The sequence below is a fragment of the Alosa sapidissima genome, chromosome 1 (genome assembly GCF_018492685.1).
Source record: "Alosa sapidissima isolate fAloSap1 chromosome 1, fAloSap1.pri, whole genome shotgun sequence".
Taxonomy (NCBI): Eukaryota; Metazoa; Chordata; class Actinopteri; order Clupeiformes; family Clupeidae; genus Alosa; species Alosa sapidissima.
The window spans coordinates 32510732-32533231 of NC_055957.1; the positions used below are offsets into that span (position 1 = coordinate 32510732).

General features: G+C 44.3%; 1 protein-coding gene across 1 annotated transcript in view; it reads left to right on the plus strand.

The window, feature by feature from the left end:
• fndc3ba (fibronectin type III domain containing 3Ba) overlaps positions 1 to 22500 on the plus strand; it is a 115984-nt gene that overhangs the window by 79516 nt on the left and 13968 nt on the right. The window contains exons 8-22 of the mRNA XM_042109959.1: positions 1562 to 1719; positions 1994 to 2053; positions 3232 to 3370; positions 3647 to 3700; positions 5458 to 5582; positions 7303 to 7477; positions 7899 to 7985; positions 9491 to 9629; positions 10035 to 10106; positions 10946 to 11064; positions 11233 to 11338; positions 12707 to 12888; positions 14716 to 14829; positions 15798 to 15947; positions 18411 to 18700. Coding sequence (XP_041965893.1) covers positions 1562 to 1719; positions 1994 to 2053; positions 3232 to 3370; positions 3647 to 3700; positions 5458 to 5582; positions 7303 to 7477; positions 7899 to 7985; positions 9491 to 9629; positions 10035 to 10106; positions 10946 to 11064; positions 11233 to 11338; positions 12707 to 12888; positions 14716 to 14829; positions 15798 to 15947; positions 18411 to 18700 — 1970 coding nt within the window. The remainder of the gene's footprint in view (positions 1 to 1561; positions 1720 to 1993; positions 2054 to 3231; positions 3371 to 3646; positions 3701 to 5457; positions 5583 to 7302; positions 7478 to 7898; positions 7986 to 9490; positions 9630 to 10034; positions 10107 to 10945; positions 11065 to 11232; positions 11339 to 12706; positions 12889 to 14715; positions 14830 to 15797; positions 15948 to 18410; positions 18701 to 22500) is intronic.

Genomic DNA, 22500 nt, shown 5'->3' on the forward strand with positions numbered 1-22500 from the left:
TTCTATATTCAGAGGTGGTTGTAACTATAGCTTTACATGCTTTCCAAAGTGTGATGAGCTTCGGTCCTCTGTGGCGTTCGTTCAGCATGATGCAAACTTCTGGGTACTCAGATTACTGTGGCCATAGGCTACATTTGAACAGTGTTGGCTGGCTGTCATACCCAGTACATCCACACAGTGGCAGCATTGCTGCTTTCCTTGGGAGCTCACTTTGTAAACACCACAGTATTGGAACGCCTGCCATTAGACCAATACGAACTTCTAAATTCTAAATTCACATTTCTTGACAATAACATCCCATTCTAAATCCACATTTCTTCACAACCTTTCTTTTGCAAAGGTTTTCACTATGCACTGGGTGTGCCAATGTTGCTACGATATTCTTGCCCTCATGTATTCAGTAGCCTACTACACACACACACACACACACACACACACACACACACACACACAATCACACTCACAACAGTTCTTGCTGGAATGAAAACATGGGAACATTTACCAAAGAAGCTGAGAATTATCAAAAATAAGTCCTCAATCTCACTCTGTCTGCAGAGCTTTGTGTCCTGTTCTCTCTCTCTCTCTCTCTCTCTCTCTCTCTCTCACTCACACACACACACACACACACACACTCCACATGCATGCACACACTCACCCACACCCACACACACACACACACACACACACACACACACACACTCCACATGCATGCACACACTCACCCACACACACATGCAGCGACATTTTCAGACAGATGCTTGGTCATGTTTGGTTAAATTCAGCCATTAAATCCAGCCATTTTTCTTCATATTTTCTGATGTAAAATGTATAGTTTTCACAAATGGCCTGGGGTTATAGAGCAGGTTTCATTATCATGAATGAGATTCCTCTGCTCAGAATAATGCTATTTTGTCAGTGCAGGGCAGGTCATATTACTGTAATATGATCTAAACCCAGATACAATTCATTGAATCAGGCCGGCATTGTGTTTGTGCTTGGAATAGAAAATTGAGGCTCATCTCACAAATACACACTGATTGTCCATGACACTTGATTTATTTTCCCACAGAATTGCAGTAATGTTTTGTTTGTGTCTCGGACATAAAGTGGCTAACCTCATAGTCCAGTTTTTATTGGCTAGTGAAGGTGCATCGCTAACAGTGATGTGGAATAATACACAACATGTTTTCTATATTTATAGTGTATGTAGGGACTCGCTGTGATTTATCAAAGGTTATTTTGCTTTCAAATCGACAGAATGTCAACCTTTAGTTAGAAGACTAAAAAAAATATTTTAGTTTTTTTTTGCTCAAGGGCCTTATGTTTTTCATTTAGCAAGATGTTGCTGTTTGTGAAAATCTACGTATATGTGGTGAATGATAGGGTGAGCATTGTTTACCTGATATGGGTGAGTATTGTTTACCTGATATTGTTTATCTGATATGGGTGAGCATTGTGTACCTGATATGGGTGAGTATTGTTTACCTGATTTAGGTGAGCATTGTTTACCTGATATGGGTAAGCATGTATGTTTATGCACGTGTATGCTGTCGCACCACAGATCTCTAACGTCCAGGCGAGGACGGCTCGGCTGAGCTGGGTGCCCCCGGCGGGCCTGGTGAGCAGAGACAGGCACAGCAACGGCCACCCATACAGCTGCACCTACGAGGTCACGCTGTCCGACAAGGGCCGGGACAGCAAGTACCGCCTCATCTACAGGTGAGCAGCCGCACACATGCACACATGTGAACAGTTGATCTGGTGGTGTGGTGGGGTGTAGGAAGGTGGGGCTGTGGTCAGTGGAGAAGATTGAGTTAGTGTGTTTTGAAAAAGACTGGAAAAAAATTACTAGGTCCACTCATCATGCAGCATGTTCCATTCCAAGATGCTGCTGGCCAAGGGTCATGGTCATTATGGGCTGGAGGTATGCAGTGCGCTGCGTGTTTATGGGTTTGTGTCACTGGCCGTTTTTTTGTGCTTCCCTCTGTTCCAGTGGCGAGGAGTTGGAGTGCAATTTGAAAGACCTGCGACCTGCAACAGACTACCACGTCAGGTATGTCCTCTCTCCGCTCTGCAATGTCTGAAACAAATGCTTTAGTCACTTATTTATTTTTTATTTACATACTTACAGACTTATTTATTTGTTTACTTATTTACAGTCTTTGTCTGCAGTCAGTTTGCTGTGTTGTATGGTGCTTTGAAATGACATTTGCAACACTCGGGTTGCGTTTTTTGAAAATGCCACAGCACTCAGTTATTTCTGTCCTTGCTTCTGTTGTCTGATGCCACAGCTCATGACCCTGGTTTGGCACCATCATATTCACTCTCAGTGATTCCAACTGCTTGGGAAAAAATACAGATCAGTTTGTGTGCAGCACATTGCTATACATTCAACTGGAGTTTCTCTTTTGACTCAACAATATTTATTATTATTTATTTATTATAATATTTATTTTAAATAAGAAACAGCGTGGGGCAGCCGTGGCCTACTGGTTAGCGATTCGGACTTGAAACCGGAGGGTTGCCGGTTTGAACCCTGACCAGTAGGCACGGCTGAAGTGCCCTTGAGCAAGGCACCTAACCCCTCACTGCTCCCCGAGCTCCGCTGTTGTTGCAGGCAGCTCACTGCGCCGGGATTAGTGTGTGCTTCACCTCACTGTGTGTTCACTGTGTGCTGAGTGTGTTTCACTAATTCACGGATTGGGATAAATGCAGAGACCAAATTTCCCTCACGGGATCAAAAGAGTATATATACTTATACTTATTTAGGCTTAATATCTACAGTATATAAATAGATGAAAATGTATGCTTTCATGCAGTATCCAGAAGTGTGTGTTTAGACCCCCCATCTCCAAATCCATCTATGAGCCCTCATACCCTTCAGCCCCAGACTCCAGCGTACACGAATGATCGTCCCCTAAGCATAATGTGCTAACAGCCTCCATTCCCCACTGACATCTGTCCAGGCATCGTGTCCTCATCCTCCCCTCACAGCCACACTGCGTGTGTCCCCAGGACGAGCCTCTTAGTTGGCCACAGCTTGTGTTTAGGATCTCTCTTTGAGAGTCTCTCTTCCTCTTGAGTCCACATGCTGCTCCAGGGAGGTCACCTTAGGTCAGAGGGAGAGCTCTGCTCAGTGAGATTAGACTTTTTTAGGAGTATCTGTTTGGTTTCAGAGGAGTTTTTATGTGTGTGTGTGTGTGTGTGTGTGTGTATGTGTGTCTTCTGCAGAGTGACCGCCATTTACAACTCAGTGAAAGGCTCATGCTCAGACATGGGAACCTTTACCACCCACAGCAGCACCCCAGACTGCCCCTTCCCCCCGAAACTCTCCCACCGTACCAAGGGCTCCCTCACACTCCAGTGGAAGGTAAGATACCCCCCCCCACCCACACACACACACACACACTCAGGCCCTCACTGATACCATTCAGTTCCATTCACAGCTTGTCAAAACCACAATGTGCAATTCACTCAGGCACCAACTCACAGTTCTGTTGTTGCTTGTTCTAACTGTTATACTCCATATACTGTGTACTGTGTGTCCTGCAGGTCTGTATATATACACTCTGTCTCTATCTCTCTCTCTCTATCTATCTCTCTATCTCTCTCACTCTCTATCGATCTCTTTTCTCCTCCTCTGCAGCCTCCTGTCGACAACGGATCAAAGATCACCAACTACCTTTTAGAGTGGGATGAGGTAAGCTCCCTTCATTCCCTTCTCTCCCTGTTCAGAGCTCAGGGCCCGTATTCACAAAGCATTTTAAGGCTAAAAGTAGCTCCTAACTGGCGAATTTAGGAGCAACTCCTAAAAATAATGGGCGTGTCACTCCTAAGTGTAGGACTCCTAATTTTTTTGACTAAGAGTAATTCACGAAGCATTTTTAATTTTTTCTATTCACAAATAATCCTAAACCGCTTTTAGTGGCATTTCACGTCGCAATGTTTTGAAATGACGGTTACAGGAGGTCTCAATTGCGAGGAAATAATTGTGCATTGGATATAAGGGATGCAAAAACGTAACGCCACCAACAACCAAAACCATAATTGTATGTGAACTAGACGTAACGTCTCATTGTAGCCTAAATCAAATTAAATTAAAGTTTCTCCTCTTTGCAAATGTAGGCTACGTGTCAGCATACAGATTAATTTAAAACATGTTGCAAAGATCCATTACTGTAGGTTACTAGGCTATTTGTTTTGTCTTACACTTTATTCATTTAGGCTATTTATTCAGTTATTCATCATCTTCCGTCCTTTGCACTACTTGTGTAGCGCACTCATTCTCAGACCTGTCACCTGTCACTCATCATTGTAGGGGAGGTGTTTGGAATCATTCCCGCGTTACAATCATCAGCCTATCAAGGTGGTCACTTCAGTCAAGCTCGTGCATGAGTGATGACGTCATCCATAGCAACGAAGACTCACTCTTAGTTTAGGAGTTGTCTTTTTCCCTTATTAAGAGTAGGTCTGAAAGGCTTTGCGGATAACTTTTAAGAGAAAGCCCCTAGCTAAAATCTTTTTAGTGTGATTTAGGAGTACTCCTAGTGGTAGGATAAAATGCTTTGTGAATATATGTATAAGTAGTATAAGTATATAAGTACATATACTCTTTTGATCCTGTGAGGGAAATTTGGTCTCTGCGTTTATCCCAATCAGTGAGTGAAACACACTCAGCACACAGTGAACACACAGTGAGGTGAAGCACACACTAATCCCGGCGCAGTGAGCTGCCTGCTACAACAGCAGCCCTCGGGGAGCAGTGAGGGGTTAGGTGCCTTGCTCAAGGGCACTTCAGCCGTTCCTACTGGTCGGGGTTCAAACCGGCAACCCTCCGGTTACAAGTCCGAAGCGCTAACCAGTAGGCCACGGCTGCCCTGGTTACGGGCCCTAAACTCTTCTGTGAGGATCTCTCTCCCTTTACTGCCCCCTACCCTCAGGGCCAACACTGACACGAGTGGAGTGGAGCGGGCTGAAAGTTCACTTAAATAAAGAGAAAAGAGAAAGAATCTCTGTGCTAGCCTATTGTGGAAGTTTATTTTCTCCTTATATTGTGGAGAGATGGTAAAGCAATGAATGGTGTGTTCTGATACAAGCTCAGGGGATCTGGAGAGCCTTTACTGAATGAATAACATCATTGTATATTGATCTCAGTCTCAAGTAGACAAGCCAGCAGAATGTAGAGAGTTCATGGAGAATACTATTATTTGTAGTAGCTGAACAAGTATTGAGTCTTCCTAGTGCATTACAATGACAATGTGCATTTCATGAGTTCAGTTTTTTTTTGTTTTTAAAAAAAAAAAAAAGCTGAACTCTGTGTTTTGTAAAAAACAGAATATTTTTAATTCTCACAAGAGACTGCAGGACAGTTACCAAACAGTTTGATCCTGAGTAGATTTGCCTTCAGTTTTGGTTATTATCCTCACCTGTTGGTCCACTATGGTCCATTCTTTGCAGGGCAAGAGGAACAACATGTTCAGAGAATGCTACTTTGGGAGCCAGCGGCACTGTAAACTGACTCGCCTGTGTCCTGCCATGGCCTACACGTTTCGCGTGGCTGCACGGAATGACATTGGCATGAGGTAGGTGACCTCACTGATCTGCAGAGGACCCTGGTGACAAGCAATCAACCACTAAATCCAGTTAGGAGCATTTACTGACAAAAGCCATGCCGTAGGTTTCTGTGTGGGGCTATTTGAATAAGACCAGGTGTCTTGTCACCTGAAAATATTGAACCATTTTCAGTGAATGATCCTGTAATGTCATCATTTCTCACTATTTAATGGAGGAGAGGAGCAGGGAAGTCACCTTGATTTAAGATGAGCACCGCGATGGGGTTTCAGAGGGGAAGTTTCAACCCCCTCTCCTCTCCTTGCCTCTCCTCCCTCTCCATAGTGCCTCTGGGAGAGTTACTACACTTCATTTCATTAGCTTAGAATGCAGACCCATCTCTATCTCTCCCTCTTCTCCTCCCTCTCTCTCCTTTTTTTCTCTCTCTCTCTCTCTCTCTCTCCATATAACTCTCCCCCTTTCCCCCTCTTAAAAATGAGGACAGATGCCAAATCGGAGGTGAAATAGCATAGTGGAGAAAGCAAGGGCCAATGGTAGTGTGTCGTCCTCTCCTGCCAGAGACCGTCAGCTGTTTTTATTAGCCCCATCAATGACAGAGTCCCATTAAAGTTGTCCCAGCTTGAGACGAAACGTGCACAAGCTCTCGCAGTGGAGGAAATGACATTGGCTTGTAAACTCACAGCAAACGGGACGTCTTTCTGTAATAGATTACGTTTGGGCTCCTCTGAGAGAAATAGAAAAGCAATCTCCAGGCAATATCCTGGCCGCAAGGATTTATACGCGGTGGCGTAGGTTTGTCACAGAGGTGCAAAGGGCCTGTGTCTCAGTGTGTGAGTGTAAGTGGAGATGAATTCCTCCGTTAGTGCATCCGCAGGGCTCATTAAGATGGAAACCATTGAGGCAGCAGCTCCACAGGACCATTTATATAAGGATGGCGCTTTAGAGTAAAGTAAAGTTTTGGCATTTAAGTTTGTGGAGACTGCCATTTCAATTTCCGCGACTTGTCTCTGTTGGAGTGTCTATTTTCATACCTGGTGGAACGGTTCCCTGTAAAGCTGAAAGGCCAGCGATCAGCGTGAAGGATATTTGTCTTATACTAGAACTTTTAGCTTGAATTGTGAAAGAGCTCTCACTTAACACTGTTTGGAAATTGTTTTTCACGCAAGTTGTGCACAAGTTGCACAAGTCACAAAAAGTTACTTCAATCATTGATTTAACTTGAAAACGGAGGCAAAATGGTTGAGTTGGCAGTGTGGTAGTAGTAAATGTGGGGCTGTAAAGTAAATGGGAATGTGTGTGTGTGTGTGTGTGTGTGTGTGTGTGTGTGTGTGTGTGTGTGTGTGTGTGTGCATGTGTGCGTGTGTGGGCGTGCGTGCGTGCGTGCGTGCGTGCGTGCATGTGTGTCTGCGTATGTGTGTGTGTGTGTGTGTGTGTGTGTGTGTGTGTGTGTGTGTGTGTGTGTGTGTGTGTGTGACAGGAGGAAGGCTACCTTTACTTTTGAGGCTATTTGGCTTTTGAACTCTAATGCTCCCAGCCCCCTCCTCCTCCATCTCCTGGGACTAACCCCTGTCTGTCCTGTTCTCTCTTTTGTCTTGTCTTATATGTTGTGTTATGTCTTATATCTCACATGCCTGCATGGGGAAATTGCCACTCGGGGATAAATAAAGTTTTTTTTAAATTGAATTGAATTGTGAATTGAATTGTGTGTGTGTGTGTGTGTGTGTCTTGCAGTGGTTTCAGTCCAGAGGTGGTGTTCTACACGACTGGAAGCCTGCCCCACCTGCCCCTGGCTCCCCGGCTGGTGCGAGCCGGTATCACGTGGATCACGCTGGAGTGGACTCGGCCCGACGGCTGCTCGGCCGAGGAGCACATCACCTACACGCTGGAGATCCAGGAGGAGAACCACGTGAGTGCCCCGTCTACTGGCCAGTCAGGCACTGCCCCGCACCGCTGCCCCCTCTGGAGTGCCACTCTCCTCACCTCCGTCACGTTAGATATGAGAGCCACCACGCTCTCACTAAGTTAGGTTACGTTTTGGCCACGAGAAAATGTATTGGCTGTTCAGCTCAAATATCATGAACATTTGATCAGAATGGTAGGCTCCACCTTCAATTCAACATTAGCATTAGTTTGGTCATTATTTGTCTTGCATATGTGTATAACTGTAAACATGTCTGGGTGTAGTATAGCCTATATTATGTGAAATAATGATAAGTGTTCTTACCCGTGTGTGTGTGTGTGTGTGTGTGTTTGAGGTGTAATATGTGTGTACACTATAGCGAGCATTTCAGATGACCAGTGTGTTTGTTCGTCCTGTCCTCCCACAGGGAACAGAGTTTCACCCAAAGTACACTGGAGAAAACTTGACCTGTACTGTTGAGGGGCTGAAGAGGAGCACACAGTATAAATTCAGGGTAAGACACATAGGGCATTCCTGGTGATTACAGACTTCTCAAACCCAAAGGCGGGGATCAGCAGGAGATAAAGCAGCAATGGCAAATTGTAACACAATGCTCAGTCAGACCATCATAATTACATTCATTTATCGTAAGTGATGTCATCACTCTGTCTCATTTCTGTACAATGGAAAGAAATGTCCCATCCCTATAAAGAATGGCTTTTATGGCTTTGATTGGTCCAATTGTCCTTTGTGTTCCTAGGATACATCAAACTGACATTGATGAGCCTAGCGTTTTGTTCAGAAAGTTGAACCAAGTTCACCGCTTAGCTTCTTGATTGCTTGCGTAACGCTGGGTTGTCAACTGTCCTGCTTCCAAACCATAGCAAACAATAGAAAAACCTGCCACTTGCTGCTGGTCCATGGGATCCCTGTCTGACCCACTGATTACGCATCGCCATGGGTATGGACATGAAGCTGTCATTACAAGTCATTTTCTGTCCTGGACAAACAGCGTAATAGAGCTATCGTTCAATATCGGGATAAAGTCTTTCAGCACTGCTGAAATCACTTCTTTCTCTTTCTCTATCTCTAAATGGGAGGGGAGGTGTGTGGGAGGAAAGTGAATGTGAATTGAGGCATGTCATTATGCTGTGTGAAGTGTGTATGTGTATGTGTCTTTCTCTGTGTGTGTGTGTGTGTGTGGGGTGGGGGGTGGGGGGCTTCTGATAGGTGTACTACAGGCGTCAGAAAAGGGTTAGACCGATGCTAAAATGTCACTCCCATCACAGCTGTAACTGCTCTGCTTACGTGTGTGTGTGTGTGTGTGTGTGTGTGTGTGTGTGTGTGTGTGTGTGTGTGTGTGTCACACACACACAGTGTGTTTGTGTGTAAGAGGGGGATGGATGTGTGTGTATGTGGTGGTGTTGAGGAGGCGTTGTTGCATAACTTAATCAACGTCACACTGACACAAGCACTCCATGGCTGCGTTCCACGAATATGCTCATGGCCCTTTATTATCAACAAAGAGGGGAGGGGTGCACAGTTAAGTGGTCATGGCTCTGTGTTGTTTTAACCTCTCATCTCCACCCCCCGTCGAGTGCTCTCCTCTGCTCACTACTGGTGAGTGATTGGACATACGCTGACCACCACAGGAGAGGCTGCTTCTGCCTTACCTTACTTTTGCACTAGTTTTTCTTTTTTGCTTTACACACTGACCCAACGCGTGGACCCGTGGGTTGCATTATTTATTCATAGCAAGGGAGCCACTTATTGATGCGGTGACGGAGGACTAATTGAAGCTTTTTAAATACGCTGTGGGGTGGAAAACAAAAACAAGCGTGTTATGTCACCACTCTGGGCAAATTTGGTTGATGTATCCAGGTCCTTCACAATGTCCCACCCATACAGCTTTTCATGTGTGTGCTAGTCTTTGATCTACAATGAGCTAGGTTTGTGGTGTTTACACAGAATCTCATTCTCTTGTCTCTCTCACTCCCTCCCTCTCTGTCTCTATCACAGCTGATTGCGTCTAACGTGGAGGGCCGCAGTAGCCCCAGTGAGGTTCTGGTGTGCACCACGAGCCCAGACAAACCTGGCCCCCCATCAAAGCCCTGTGTGAAGGGAGCCATCACACCTTACAGCTTCACAGTGAAATGGGGTATGATGAGGACACACTTCAGAAGAAGAGAGCGAGAGAAGTCTGTGTGCATGTGTGTGTGTGTGTGTGTGTGTGTGTGTGTGTGTGTGTTTGTGTAAATCCTGCACGTTCCATTTCTGAAATTAGAAATACTATTTAATCAGAAAATCAAATTGGAAAAAAGTTATGGAGAGAAGAGTCTTTGTGAGCGGAAACAGCAATTTATTGCGGCAAGCTCACCTACTGCAATACATTTCTACATCACATGTCTGTGTGTGTGTGTGTGTGCGTTCGTGCGTGTGTGCGTGTGCGCGTGTGTGTGTGTGTATGCCCGTGAAACTGCCTGGTATTTTAAGTAGCTTGCCTTGCACATATTCATACTCAAACACAAAGAAACATACGCTGAACCTTTTATTTTTATTGTAGATCCTCCACAAGATAACGGTGGCTCAGAAATCTTGACATACCTCTTGGAGATTTCAGAAGGCAGTTCTGAGGGTGAGACACACTTCTTCCCATGTGTCTCAACACATCACATGTGTATCAACAACCAAACTCAACTCAAAGCCCTGATGATTATCACTGTACTATAACCATATCAGGACACTCAGGCAATTACAGGCAAATTACTGCCTGTTTCTGTCGCTTTTTGCACATTAAAGCATGGCATCGGATGTACAAAACTGATCGTACGTGGATCAAGGCGCATTTTTCGTGCCACTGGAGTACAGAATGGCTATCTGCACTCTTCCTACTGATGCTATGCATTTATGGGAGGGCGAGGAAAAAGTTGGAGTATCGCGCAAATACAGGGGAGGAGAAGTGCTGATAGCTAGGCATTCTGCCATATGTATGAAAACAGATCACGTTTGTTTTGCAGTGAAAAACTTCCGCCTTAAAGGCAGGTGTAATCCAAATTGTGGTTAAATGCGTCAATTAGAGAAATTTGTGTTTTCCTCATTGTACTATGTCAAAAGCAGCCTTAACTTTTGTTTGCCTTTCTAATGTTATATGAGCGCTGTTACGTATTGAAGTGACAGCTAAGTAAATTCCATGCAATATGGCAAAGCACAGCGTCCGCTTTCTGCTCATAGAAAAACTTGGTATTGGCGCCTTCTTTGTACATCTGGCCCTCAGCCCCAAACAATGGTTAAGTTGTCTATAGGGTTGTTGTTCGCTGGGTCTAGTTTAGAATCTGGCCTTGCTTAGGTAGAAAGTCCTAGACAAACACTAGGAGTGGTGATCAAGGACACCTCACTGTTAGAGATTCTGAGGACAAGCACAGGTCCGGTATCAGGGCTTACATGAGTAACCTTTGATCCGTGTGTGTCTCCCAGCCAACCAGTGGGACATTGCTTACAGTGGGCCGGCCACGGAGTGTGAGTGCGATCACTTGAAACCTGGCACTTTGTACAGACTGCGTATCTGCAGTATCAGCACCGGAGGACACAGCCCGGTAGGTTCCTCTCAGACCAAGTGCATTGTGGGATATGCATGGCAGGGTTGTGTGGGTACTCTCTCTGTGTGCTTGTCTTAGATGAAGATGGTGTTGAATTGAATTGCTGTGTCACTGTCCTCTTCTTGCTGTGTGTGTGTGTGTGTGTGTGTGTGTGCGCGCGCACAGTGTTCTGAGAGTGTGCCGGTCCGCACGTTAAGTGTGGCTCCAGGACCCTGCCAGGCTCCACGCGTCGTGGGCAAAGCCAAGCACAAGGAAGTGCAGTTACAATGGGGTAAGTGTTTACCTGCTGAAACGCCTCAGCACCAGCTCGTTCAGTCAGACATGCATACACCCACCCAATCACAACGGCAGACTGCAGCTTTAAGAGCTCTGAGCTCATCAGGCTATCAGGTGCATCATCTACTCCAGAACCTTTCAGAAAATGTTGAACAATTTCTCAATCATACACCCCCACACACAAACACGTACACACCAATGCACGCACGCACGCACACACACACACACACACACACACACCTAACACTGATTTAGCAGAACAACCCAGAAGGCCCACTACCAACTCACCCCCAGCACCCACACAATATAAATGGTTTTCCATCTTTGTCTGTAATTGGTTTTAATTGTTGTGATGTGGGTCTGCAGAGATGACTCAGGCGTCACCACCACAACACACTCCTACGTTTCCACAGCAGTAGGCAGTTCAGAGGCCTGTGAGTGGGTCTGTAAGAGTCAAGGCCCATTGACAACAGTAACGACAGCTATGGGCCTGTTGACATCTGGTTTTAGTATGCATCTCGGATGATCCAATCACAAGTGGTCAGCCGAGAAACATCGCTGTTTAGACACATATTCAAGGTGTACAGCCAGAGATGTTGCTGACCACTTGTGTTTAGATTCCACTATTGCCAATGTCACATTCATTATAACTCCCATTGCCTGGGACGCACCAGAACGCATTCACCACAAAAGATAAGTGGTCAATTGCTTCTCAGGCCACCTCGGCAAGTGGTTTGAGTGATCGGATCACAGTGCGTCTTGGTGATTGTTTGCAGTTGTATTTAGAACTGACCAGTTGTGGAGGAAAACCTTCAGGCATCTGGGAGCAGGGCAGCTCTGATGTGTGTGCCTTCACCAGCGGTTTACAGATTTACAGCCCATTTCTTTGTTGTTTGTTTGTTAGGTTTTTTTTGTTTGTGTGTTTGCTTCTGTTATCAAAGACATATGGCATAGGTAAGCAAAGTGGATCGGAGCTTTGCAGCAGGAAGTGCAGAGACAGGATAGATGTGCTGCCTTCAGTTTCATTTGCATTCAGAAATGAATACAGAAAATACAGTGACTCTAAAAGAGGCATCAGCAATATTTCTACACTTTTACACACACGATGCAAATCAGTGCAGACCAAGGATAGCGCTAGCAACAGAAATGCAGAGACAGCATCCCAAAATGTGTTGGTGAATTTATGACCTGACATGATTTTGTCATCATCCAATTACTCCACATTACACTTACATTATTCTGAGCCACACATTTTACCACACATTTTACATTTTAAATTTTACAGCAGATCCAGTATCCCCCTCCACAAACAACCCCCTTAAACAGTCACTCATCTCTCTCTCTCTCGCTCTCTCTCTCCCAGAGTGTCTGTCCTCTGAGGGCTCTTGCGAAGTGACCGAGTACAGTCTGGTGATGAGCGGAGGTGAGGGCGAGGGGGTGGAGCCTGCAGAGGTCTACTATGGCCCGGAGCTGGAGTGCACAGTGGGCAGCCTGCTCCCCGGCGCCACCTACAGCTTCCGCCTGCGCGCTGCCAACGAGGCTGGGGTGAGCTCCTCATATTACACACATGCCAGATGCCACACACACAACACACACACGCTGTGCCCTGCCTTGCCGTTTCACACACTCTCTTTCCTCTGGCCTCGGACTGCTGCTCATAGTTCTAACTCTGCAGTAAGCAGAAAGTCAAATGAAAATATACATACAAGTGTAAAAAGCTATAGAAAATGAATATATGTAAAATCAGGTAGTTATAAAGGTATAACACTAAGGGCCCTATCATGACACGTCACTCGTCAAAAGCTTATTCAAATTTAGTAGGATGTCCAGTCCACATTGGGAGTGTTTTCGTTATCAAACGTTGAGCGCATGGCGCAACAAGGTGTTCCTAGGTTTCTTAATCAGTCATGGGTGTGTTTGGGGCATAACATCAGTTAAAGTTAAGTATCTATCTATCTATCTATCTATCTATCTATCTATCTATCTATCTATCAAACTCATTGGCAAAGTGAAACTAACTTCACCATGGTGTCAGTCAACGACAAGACAGTTACATGCAGTAAGTTACTTTCACTATTGACTGACAATGGGTTACCATCGAAAACATAGGCTGGAAAAAGCAACACTTACTCTAATATTGCTCAAATGACTGAATAAAACAACATTTATCCTGCAGAGGAGTTGCTTCTATCTCGTGACAGTGCGTCTTCAGCTGTGCTCCATACGTGTCTCTCACCTCTCCCCTAATCACTTTTAACTGTCATATCATTACCAATTTGCAAATGATGGTGAATAACTACTCATCATGAGATGTACAGTATTTCGTAATATCTTTATTCTAATTATGATTCCCATTGTAATCCTGCAATTTGTAATGTTTTGCATGGACGTGCACTGGTGTGCGTTCATGGATGATAGAAGGACGGTGCGTGCACCCGCCAATATGACTGTTGACAATGCGCTCTTAAAATAACATATAAACAAATCGCCATAGACTTCTGACCAGGTGTACAATAGCGATTTTTAGACAATGCGCTAGGCCGCTCCCTAGGTTGTTAATTGCCACACCCCTGGGCGCATTGTTAATAAACGTGGAAAATAAGAAAGTAAACTTTGCGCCAGGTGGAAAGCGAGTTTTACGCCATGCGCCAGGGTGCAAGATAGGGCCCAGACAATGCTAAGCTAGCAAGTTAGTATGAAAACACACTGCGTTGATGAGCACAGCGTTTTGGACGGTCCCAAGTGGTTCACACAAGTCCAAATGAAACACATTTAGATACATTAAACTCTGGACCTGCTCCTAGCTGGAACGTGGTCCAAGAACACGGCCTTTGGCACTTGTGTTAACTAATGTAGCACACCTACAGGAAGGCACCCATCCCCCGTGCTTTGGCACTTGTGTTAACTAATGTAGCACACCTACAGGAAGGCACCGTCCCCCGTGCCAGACTCCACTCCTGCATTCAGAGCAGGTGCACCTGACTGCTGCACCACGCGCCTGTCTACCTCATCACAGCTGTGTTTATTCTGGATGGGTGTTTGTTTTCAGCGCTGGGTCCTAAACCGATAAGCAGAGTTGCTGTGGGATTTGAGACCTATCTCTTTTCCAGCCGCTGCTGTTTGTTGTTCTCCTCTCCTGCTCCTCCTTAATAAGATATTGTGAAGCCTTGCTTTGTGGATTAGCACACCATCGTCTGGAGTCAAAGCCTGAAGCTGGCTCGGCTTTTTCCACTGTCAACAAATATAAGCATAAACAAGCATCAATTTATTTGATGTAGCATAGCGCAATACACAAGTGCTTTGTACCATCTACAGTGCATGTCAAACAATGTACCAGTAATATGTTTTAATGGCCTCCCCCTCCCTCCACAGTATGGACCTTTCTCTGAAGCCACGGAGGTGACGACTGCCGCAGGACCTCCAGGGCAGTGTGGGGCGCCAACTCTCACCCTCACGTCCAGCACGGGTGTCATGGTGAGCTGGGAGGTACGTCTGACCAAATTGATGATTATATACAATATGTAACTAAAACAAGCTCGTCAACAAAACTTAGCAACCAACTAGGTCATCAACAAAAGCATCTCATCTACAAAGCTTCTCATCAAAGCATCCTGACTAATGTGTTTGTCTTGATGCTTGCCTTGCCTTGTTGACACACAGATCCGTTGTGTGTTTCTGTTTGTTCACTTGCCAAATTAGCACTCCCTGGTATAACACCACTGATAGACAAAACAATTGAAACAATAGCATTCATTTGTTTGATGATGATTCATCATCACTCAGCACTGTAACTTAACATAAACACATGCTAAAGAACTGGGTGTCATTTCCATGACAGTCCTTTTCACATAACACAATACACAGTGCATTACATGTACTGTAACAACAGTACTTAGTGGCTCACAAAGAAGTCAGATGAACACAAAAGCATAAGGCTGCCTAAAATGTCCTATCTAAAGCACTCTTACATTCTTTTGAAGACTTGGCCTTTAGTACTGTTTCGAAAATCAAATTAAGATTTTTTTTGATAGTCAGAGCAAGCTTTTAAAAGAGGATGTTAAAGTCCTGTAGGGATTCCTGCTGATTGACAAATCCATCAGAAAACTTTTGGGTTGTTCAGTGGCCTCAGAGTCTCTGCTTCTCTGAACACATTGAATATGAACAAAGTGACAAGTCACCTCTATAATCCAAACCATAAACCTCAATACCAAAGGTTTAGTGGAGAGGCACTCTGACAATACTACTCTAATTATTACCCTTCTAACAGTCTGCTGTGTGTGTGTTTGCATGTGTGTGTGTGTGTGTGTGTGTGTGTGTGTGTGTGTGTGTGTGTGTGTGTGTGTGTGTGTGTGTTTGCATGTGTGTGTCTGTGCTTGTGTATGTGTGTGTGTGTGTGTGTGTGTGTGTGTGTGTGTGTGCACTTGTGTATGTGCGTGTGTGTGTGTGTGCTCCAGAGTCCAGAGACCTCAGGTGCGGACATCTCTGAGTACCGTCTGGAGTGGGGCCGTGACGAGGAGCCCATGGAGATGATCTACTGCGGCAGCGGCACCCAGTGTGACATCTCCGACCTGGCCCCCGCCACACACTACTGCTGCAGACTGCAGGTAACCACTCACCTGGCCCCCGCCACACACTACTGCTGCAGACTGCAGGTAACCACTCACCTGGCCCCCGCCACACACTGCTGCTGCAGACTGCAGATACTGCACCAGCACTCACTCACTCACCCATTTACTCACTCACTCACTCACTCTTTACTCACTCACTCACTCAGTCTTTCACTCACTCACATACTCACTCTTTACTCACTCACTCACTCACTCACTCACTCACTCAGTCTTTCACTCACTCACTCACTTACTCACTCTTTACTCACTCACTCACTCACTCACTCACTCCCTCCCTCATGATAATTTGGTCAGTATTGACATCATGATTACTCAGTGATTTTGGAAATTTTCCTAACCTTTTAAAAAATTGACACTGAATTAAATGAGATTTTAAGTATCATTCAACTGAAAAACAAATGGATTTATAATTCAAGACAAAACTAGAGCACTGAATGCCACAAAATAATATTTCAGTTATGTTGTTTGCATAATTGTCAGAAGTCATAATTGATTTATTTGATTAATTGCATGGCCCACCGCTGCCACTCACGCTAACTGCTCATCAGTGCTTGCCGCTAATTACCTCTTCCTCTTGCTATCGCCTCTATTTTTTCTGAAGTTCTGAAATTACAGATCAGTGCTGCTCCACTGGTAAGGAGTTCAACGATCTTTGTCAGTTGTCAGGAATAAAAGGAAGGATCAATCCTATTAGTCAGATCAGTCGCCTCTCTCTGAAGCGCTCTCTGGAAAAGGTAATGGGCTACCTGCGTGGAAGACGTTAGACGTGGGAGGATTCTCAGGAGCGCCTAAGTGCTTGTCAGAACTACAAGTATCTGTCAGACTGAAGTGCTTTGTCTCAGAGAGCAGGAGTTCAAGTGGCTGCTACTTCTGAACCTCATGTGCCTCCTATTGCTCCCTGTGGGGCTAAGGAAGTGAACCCAGCTCTGCAGATGCTGGAATGGCTGTGTGCTGAGCCAGCTGTTCACCACTACTCGTTGGCCACCCAGCTAGGTCCAGCTAGGCCAGTTTGCCACCACGATTTACCTCCCACTGTGACAACAAGTGTTGGCAGGCCTTCAAATAAGTACCGTACAATGAATTGTTGTCCCCCATCACTAGAAACAAAGATCAAGGGCCCTATCATGACATTATAGGGTCCTATCATGACATTCTAAAGTGCATCGTCACTTGTCAAAAGTCTATTCAAATTTAGTAGGATGTCCAGTTCACATTGGGAGGGGTTTCGTTATCAAACGTGGAGCGCATGGCGCAACAAGGTGTTCCTAGGTTTTTTAACCAGTCATATGGGTGTGTTTGGGGCGTAACATCATTTTAAACCAATGAGAATGACATCTGTCATTCCCTTTAACGGTGCAACGCGCGATATGTCAAATAAATGCATCGGTATTTTGGCATTCAACGGCGCATTTGAAGGAGGCTGCTTGCGAGACCGTATGGAATAGTCATTCTTAAACCATGCTTTACTAAAACCTAGCATAGCCTTCACGCATTTCCACTCGTCTATTATTTGAACTCATTGGCAAAGTGAAACTAACTTCACCAAGGAGTCAGTCAACGACAAGACAGTTACATGCAGTTACTTTCACTATTGACTGACAATGGGTTACCACCGAAAACATAGGCTGGAAAAAGCAACACTTACCCTAATATTGCTCAAATGACTGAATAAAACAACATTTATCCTGCAGAGTTGCTTATATCTCGTGACAGTGCGTCTTCAGCTGTGCTCCATACGTGTCTCTCGCCTCTCCCCTAATCACTTTTAACCGTCATTACCAATTTGCAAATGATGGTGAATAACTACTCATCATGAGATGTACAGTATTTCGTAATATCTTTATTCTAATTATGTTTCCTATTGTAATCGTGCAATTTGTAATGCTTTGCATGGACGTGCGCTGGTGTGCGTTCATGAATGATAGAAGGATGGTGCGTGCACCTGCCAATATGACTGTTGACATGCGCTCTTAAAATAGCATATGAACAACTCGCCATTGACTTCTGACCAGGTTTAGGTGGTGTATGATAGCGATTTTTAGACAATGCGCCAGGCCCCTCCCTAGGTTGTTAATTGCCACACGCCTGGGCGCAATGTTTAAAAAATAAACGTGCAAAATACCGAATTAAACTTTGCGCGGGTGGAAAACGAACTTTACGCCATGCTCTGGTGCCCAAAATACAGCCCAAAGTCTCTAGATTTCGATGCTGCCGATGAAGAATGGATTTGTGTGATTCATGTGAATTGTGACATTGATGTGTGTGACACATGCATCTCATGCAACAGTAAGTGGTTGAATCATTGTCAGAGCACTCAAGCAAAACCACCATAGCAGCCAAAAAAGAGCTAACAATGCTATTAAATAGGGCCCCAGTTCTGAAAGGCCACAGCCCTGATGAGTGTGTTTAGCTCCGATCCTTGGTGTGTGTGTCCTCCAGGCGGCCAACCAGGCGGGTGTGGGCCCCTACAGCGAGGCGGTGAGCTGCCAGACGCCGGCCAGCGCCCCGGAGGTGGTGTCAGGGCTGTGCGTGCTGGAGCAGGGTCCAGCTGGGGACTGCAGCGGGGACTACTGGCCTTCCAGCTGCCTGGCCCTGCGCTGGGACGAGCCCTGCTGCAACGGGGCGGAGATCGGCAGCTACGCGCTGCACCTGGGGGACAGGACCGTCAGCCTGGACGGCAGCGCCACCTCCCATGTCATCCAGCAACTGCAGCCGGACACAGAGTACAGGTGAGGACACTGCTTACAAACACACACACACACACACACGCACACACACACACACACATACACACACATATATATACACACACACACACACACACAAACACACATATACACACGCACACACACCACTCCCTTTGTTCCTCTCTCTCTCTGTTCCTCACTCTCTCTCTCTCTCCCTTGCTCTTTCTAAACGTTTGTATGTGTATGTTATTGTGTGTTCTCATTTCATGAGTGTCCTTATTTCTTGCCCGCTCTGCTTGTGTCCACTGTCATTGCTATTGTCAAACTTGCTTGTTACGTAATTTGGCAGAGGGCTATCTGTGAAGCATGATTTTGTTTATGTCTTGTGGTAGATTGAGACTGCAGGGGGTTTAGTCTCCAGATGCAGTCGGTCACTTTTGGTGCATAAAGAGTCTTTTGTTGCTTATACTCCATATTAATAGTGGGAGAAGCTGAACACTGATAATGTTGTATCTCTATAGCATACATGTCTTAGGAGGAATATAGAATCAGTATAGTTCATGAATTCACAATGTTTGATGTATCAGGGTTTAATCTTTATGATTCATTGCAGTTTCTGAAAAAAAGATCTATTGATTCATGACTACAAATGTCTTAAATCCGATTGTAAAATGTACACCGGTACACTCAATACATTTCATACTTTTAGGCAGTACATCTGCAGTAAGTCACTAGTTTTATTGCTTATGTGCACAACTCTCTGAGAAAACCAGAAGGGAATCCTAGCCATTTATATTTAAGACTCCACTATATGCATACATTAAATGTATGTATGTAAAATGTATGTAAAATCAACAGATATTGAATTATTACAATTGGCAAAGGGTAATTCCATGTCAATTCAACCAGGGCCCACGCACAATTTCAGAAAAAATTACCAGGTGTACAGTACCTGTGTTACTCAGGAGACACACTGTGAAATTACTTTTATGTAAGATCAATACTTTCCAAGATACAGCCAGTTTTACAGGGGGAGGGGGGTGTCGATTTTGTTTGGCCTCTTTTTTTGTCAAAATTCACAAGCCCATAGCACAAGAACTAAACTATATAGGAGGCTCAAATTTTACATGCTGGTATATAAATAGGACTAGTATGTAGCAAAATTGTCACATTTGGTCTGGATGATCCTGCATGGTTATAGCTGTCACTCAAAGTTGATCAAAATATTTTATTGGAGTTTTTGGCTTGGCCTCTGTTTAGGCCTTCAGTAGACATAATTCAACATTCAACATATAATTCAACATTCAACATTCAATTGTATTCAACATATTTGTATTCAACGTTTCTTTATATATATATATTTATTCTCCATGATCTTTTCTTTTTAAAAACACCACATTTGACCTGTCTAATGCAAATCTTTCTTTTTTATTTTGCACCCTGAACATGGGCAAAATGCCCCATTGAGATCATTGTGTTTTGTATAGAGTGACCACAGGTGGCACTGAAATCACTGAATCACTGAAATTGAGAAGGATATCCTCACCCCTGCTCAGGCATTCTCAGATGGTCACATCAAAGCAAAATTTGGCAAAAGGTTACTCAACATGACCAGAAATGTTGAAGCATCTTCTCAGATCTTGCCTGAATGCTGTCTCTCCTTTATTATAGGCCCTGTGGGGTTGGGGAGGAACTCCTCACATGTTGTGGATTTAAATCATTAAATTACTAAATAAATGTAACTCTAATCAATTCAGTGTTTGCAATCAGAATCTTGGTGATTACAAACAGGTTACATCCAAGTTGTTTATTTTCAGAAAAACTCAGCTAATATGTAGTATATGATATTCATAATGTACAGTTAATACCGTATTTTCCGGACTATAAGTCGCACCGGAGTATAAGTCGCACTAGTCAAAAAAAATTTCATTAAGAGGAAAAAAACATATATATAAATATATATATATGTTGCACCTGAGTCGCAGGACCGGCCAAACTATGAAAAAAAGTGTGACTTATTGTCCGGAAAATACGGTATGTAGTATATGATGTTCATAATGTTGCTTGGCATCTTTTTGCAACTTTTGCAAGTGTTTTTAAAACTGAATCTCTTTTTACAATTTGTTCTGCCTCTATGCCAATCAGAAAATAATCAATAAAAGTAGTAAAATGTAATAAGTTACATTACTTTGATGAAGTGCTGGATGCATTTTTAACCGGGTAGCTAGTAATATGTAGCCTACTGCATTCTAAAAGTGACCTTCCCAACCCTGAGGCCCTGGTACGGGGTGTTGGGCAGGTCGGCATATACAGCAACCCTCTTTTGGACTAAAATGTTGATCAATCAATAATCTTCTCCCATCATTACAGCAGCCGTGCCTAATGTAATCTGTAGAAAGGGCAGCTCCTGTTTTGGTGTGCTGTGCAAATGTCAGACAGGAAAGCATTCCATTCGCAGATCTGCTTTTTTCCTTCTTGTTGCCTTTTAATGATGCCCTCAGTCTCATCCTGACACTGGAGACACTTAAAGGGGATATTTCTGGTGCTGGTGCAGCACAAACAGTCTGACACTTACTTTTTCTCAGTCTTCGCCCTCTTCAGCTTAAACTGACATCACTGTATGTGTCCCGACTCCCGAGATTGCCACTTAGATTTTGAGAAAATACATTTCACTGATAGATGTTTCACTCTTCACTCTTCAAAAGCTAAATTAACACAAAGAAAGGGTTGATGTACTCCTTGGTGTTAATACTCAATGCCAGTAAAGCGATACCAAGTTAAAATTCGACTTAATCATGATTATGATCCTACCCGATCAACAACGTTACAGAGTGCAATATGAAGCGCTCCGTGCCTGCTTTGGCAATGTCACAAGACTTCATTCTCAGTATTACAAGTCAGTGTAGCATCAGAGTGAGTGTGAAGTTGTTATGTTAAGATAAAGAAACTGCACTGTGTTGCTTTTAGGGCGGTATGTCTGGGATACAGAGATGCAAGGATTTTATTTGTCACATGCAGGATAGGGTCTATATGATGAGTCACAATGTTATGGTTTGTCCTCTGCATGCAGTATCTGTAGTCTTTATCTAAAACACACACACACACACACACACACACACACACACACACACACACACACACACAAGCAATCAATTATCTCAAATAAAAGAAAGGCATACACACAACATGTTGATATTGAATACAAGCCCTGTAGCTTAGTGAATGGGGTATGTGAGCTGTATGTTTTTCCCCACCTCGGTCACCTGGAAGTCAGCAAGCTTGTTCTCAGTGTAGACTCTGAACAGCTGCTGAAACAGGTTTGGTAGTTTGGAAGCTGCATGGTCATGTAGTTAGTTAGCAGATATTGTGTTGTACACTAGACAGACAGATGTTAAAAGATTATTCTTTTAGATGGGAGGGTTGGGGTCTATGACATAGGGCCTAGAAAGAGTTTATGATGAACCTTCTTGCTTAGTTTAAATTGAAGCACGTCTGAAGAACCCTGAGGCCCCGTCCATACGGAGACGCTTTTTGGGTTAAACGCACAGGTTTTGCATCGTCTTGGCCGATCGCCCAAACGAATCCTGTAAACGCACTGCCCGAAACCGCACTTTTCTGAAACCTGGTCCCAGGGTGGAAAAATCTGAAACCATAGCCCTTGCGAGTTCGTTTGAACAGCGAAATCGCATAATTGCGTATTGATGATGTCATCGCATGACATTACCTAGTCAGAAGTTATAAGGGAAGTGCGTGTAAGTTTAAATTAATTTGTGCGTAGTGCCGGTGTCATTCATTTATTTTACATGTCTTACAACATAAATAAATGCATTCATCGTCTAGTG